The sequence below is a fragment of the Myotis davidii genome, unplaced genomic scaffold (genome assembly GCF_000327345.1).
Source record: "Myotis davidii unplaced genomic scaffold, ASM32734v1 scaffold424, whole genome shotgun sequence".
Lineage (NCBI taxonomy): Eukaryota > Metazoa > Chordata > Mammalia > Chiroptera > Vespertilionidae > Myotis > Myotis davidii.
In genome coordinates this window covers 1,109,667-1,113,611 of record NW_006295827.1, presented here as the reverse complement: position 1 = coordinate 1,113,611, position 3,945 = coordinate 1,109,667, and the positions used below count along the sequence as shown (strand labels likewise).

The 3,945-nt window shown below is 45.8% G+C and overlaps 1 protein-coding gene across 1 annotated transcript in view; it reads left to right on the top strand.

Moving 5' to 3' along the window:
* The window catches only part of WBSCR17 (Williams-Beuren syndrome chromosome region 17), a 420,861-nt gene that overhangs the window by 388,770 nt on the left and 28,146 nt on the right, over positions 1–3,945 (top strand). The window contains exon 7 of the mRNA XM_006770853.2: positions 2,826–3,011. Within this exon, the coding sequence (XP_006770916.1) occupies positions 2,826–3,011 (186 nt within the window). The remainder of the gene's footprint in view (positions 1–2,825; positions 3,012–3,945) is intronic.

Here is a 3,945-nt window from a genome sequence, read left to right as displayed (position 1 = left end):
AGCGGAGTGGCTGTGCGTTGGTTCTCACTGAGCATGCCAGTGATATCCACATGGCAGATCCCAACACAGGAAGCCAGGTTCCTGCCACACAGGACAGGAGTGTTGCATTGCCTGCCTCCCAGCCTGGGATGTCATCACTCCCTTGTCATTTAAGAGATTTGGGATCTGACACAGGGTGCAACCAGGCTCCTCTTCCCTTCTCACCTCTACTTCTAACAAGGCCACTTGAGCCTTCTCGTGAGCATAATCGCACTGCAGGCTTTGGAGCAATACTGACCTTGGTCTGGACAGCTTACCGAGGTTTGGCACCAAATAGGCCTGGTTGCAGGTTCTGTTCCCACTTGGTGGCTCTGTTCTTGGAACTGGGTTCCTGGCTTTTGCTGAGGCTTTTCATATACCTGCACCTGTGATCCCTGCTTGGCACCTACCCCTTCTTGGCTTTCCTCCGTCGTCCTGAACCTCCCCAACTCGGAATCCAACCCTGGAATTTCTTTTCTCCATCTTTCTGTGGACTTATTTATCTGTCTATCGATTTATTTATTTTGTCACAGCTTTGTTGAGATATTCACATACCATTATAATTGACCCATTTAAAGTGTACAACTCAGTGGCTTTTTAGAATATTTAGAGTTATACAGTGATCAACACAATTTTAGAAGATTCTGTTCACCCTAAAAAGAAACCTCATACCTACCAGCAGTCACTCTACTTTCTCCAGATCCACCCCCAGCCCTAGGCAACTGTCAATTTACTTTCTGTCTCTATGGATTTTCTTATCCTAGACATTTCATGTAAATGGAATCATGCAATATATGCTTCTTTGTGACTGGCCTCTTTCACTTAGCATAATGTTTCCAAGGTTCGTTCATATCGTAGCATGTATCAGTATTCCATTTGTTTTTATTGCTAAATAATATTCCATTGTATGGGAATACCACATTTGTTTATCCATTCATCAGTTGATGAACATTTGCATAATCCAAGGTCATGAAAATATGTTCTTGTATTTTTTTCTAAGAGTTCTACAGTTTTAGCTCTTACATTAAGTCTTTGATCCATTTATAGTTAATTTTTGTAGAGGTAGTGGCCCAAAGGCATTATTTTGCAGTTGTCCAACACAATTAAAAGACTATTCTTTTCCCCCATTGAATTGTCTTGGCACCCTTGTTGAAAGCTGAATCTCTAGATCAGTTTGGGGAGTATTGCCATCCTAACAATATTAAGTTTTCTCATTGGTGAACACAAGCGTATTTTCATTTATTCCCTGAATCTTTTTAAAAAATATTTATTTATTTATTTATTTGAGAGGGAGGGAAGAAGGGAGGGAGGGAGAGGAAAGAGAGAGATAGAAAGTGAGAGAGAGATATCAATTTGTTGTTCCACTTATTTGTGCACTTATTGGCTGTTTCTTGTATGTGCCCTGACCAGGGATCAAACCCACAACCTTGACCCATTGAGACAACATTCTAACCAACAAAGCTACCCAGCCAGAGCCCCCTGAATATTGAAACTATCAAATGCCCATAACTGTAGAACTTCATGTCTTTTTTGCAATATTTTGCCTCCCTGACTTGACTTCCTTGTAATGGGTCTGTCTCAACCCAAGGGGACACCTAGTTATTAGGTTGCAAATCAAACTAGTCTGAGCCACCACTGTCTACAAATCCCTTAGCTCACTGTCTCCTCATTGAAGGCATGAGCAGTGAGAGAGGATTCTTGGTGATGGGGAGAATGTTCCAGAGGTATATGATTTCCCTGTGATATAACCAGAGTTGAAAAATAGAAACAGAGGATCACACACATCTGAATTGTGCCTCCAGATTTAATCAATAAAGGCCCAGGAGAGGTGGACAAATCCTCAAGGATGCAGGTTTCCAGGAGACTAAAGGTGGAATGGCTTGAAATGACCCCATCTGGGAGGAGCATAGTTTGTGCCAACCTGAGTCAGTTCACCAGCACACTGTCACTTATGGAGAGAACACAGGAGCTCACAGCAGGACATCTCACAGGTCCCTGAAATTTCTGCGTCTTGTTCCTCTTTTCCCAAGCAGCAAGGCATTTCACTTTCACAAATTAATCCTCTGGGCAATCCTCTGGGCAATGCTTTGTTTTTCCTGCCTGGGACTGAGAGTGGTTGGATGGCCCAGCTTTCCCCTGGAAGCAGGGCCTGGGAGCCTGGACGCCTGCCATGTCCAGACAGAGAACAACAGGGGTTGCTTCCTTGGGCCTTTGCATCTCTCAAAGGCAGCCATCACTCCAGCCTTCCACCTGAATACTCCAGGAGCAGTGATGCCTGTACATGATCTTATGGGGTGGATGCTTCCAGAATGCCGGGCACCTGTGCTCTCGGGACTCCACATTGGAGCAGGTTAACAGTGCAGAACCAGACCCCTGTATACTTTGTGCTGATGTGAACAGAGATGGTCAGTTTTTTAGTTTGAATTTTCCAGTCTAGATCTGCAGGGCACGGTTCCAGCAGGTGGGGGGAAAGCCTTCATGGATGCCAATGCACTACTGAGAACAGAGAAAGCCATGTGTCCCCGGGAGCACCTTTATGGGCCACTCCTACCCAGAGCTGGATTTTAATATTCCAGACTATTATATCTATAAAATTCCCACAAATCTTCTCTTCTACCTGTTTTAATTAGGTTAGCTTAGGTTAGTGCTGCAGTTACAAACCAACCCTGAAATCTCATATGGCTTTATATGTTAAAATGTTATTTCTCACTCATGCTAGGTCTTCAGAGCCATTGCCTTGGGACCTCAGGGAGGGGCAGTGACAGCTGGAAATGCCTGTCAGGCTAACGAAGTCCTTGCACCTCCAGGTATGGCTCTGCGGGGGCAGCATGGAGGTCCTGCCTTGCTCACGGGTGGCCCACATCGAGCGGAAGAAGAAGCCATACAATAGCAACATCGGCTTCTACACCAAGAGGAATGCTCTCCGGGTGGCTGAGGTCTGGATGGACGATTACAAGTCTCATGTGTACATAGCGTGGAACCTGCCACTGGAGGTAGGGTCCAGCAGCCCTCCCAGTCTTCCAAGAACAGTGATCCTTGTGTTGGACGGGACATTGATCCCTTTAATAAGCTGATGCTTCCTCCCCAGAAAGATGCTCAGACGTGCAAAATGATGAATGCATTTTGAGGGGGTCCACAGAGCTCCAGGTTTTAGAACCCTCACTGTACAGGGGGACGGTGACAACAGAAACCTCAAAATCTATTTACAAGGACTAGAAGGGTCGTATTGGGTTAGTCCAGGGGTGGGCAAACTTTTTGACTCGAGGGCCACAATGGGTTCTTAAACTGGACCGGAGGGCCGGAACAAAAGCATGGATGTAGTGTTTGTGTGAACTAATATAAATTCAAAGTAAACATCATTGCATAAAAGGGTACGGTCTTTTTTTTCAATAGTTTTATTCATTTCAAATGGGCCGGATCCGGCCCGCGGGCCGTAGTTTGCCCACGGCTGGGTTAGTCCCAGTCTTATTACAGTCATCTGGATGCCCTGCTTCTGAACATGCACTGTGCTCAGAAGATCCTTGCCCAAAACTTTTGGCACCAGACCCTGTCATCTGCTCTAACGGCTTGCCCTCCCATGGAGCTCCAGCTGCCTCGTGACAGGTGCCCCCACTGTTTGCTGAATCCCTTGTTTACGTGGCTCTTCAGCTCTTCCCCTTATTCTGCCCAGAAGGTAGCCTAGGAAAATGCCCGTTACTGCAGCCCTTTGAGTCCCAGCCCCACCACCTACTAGTTATGAGATCTTGAATGAATCCATTTAGACAGCCTTTCTACCTTGGGTTCCTCAGCTGTAAAACATGGTTAATAGCAGGTCCTCCTTCCTCGGTGGTTGTGAGAACTACATCTAAAGTACTAAGTCTAAGTACCGATGACATCCTTTGAGCAGTGCCTGGCAGGGATATGGGAATGAAAATGAGTGTTGTTTGT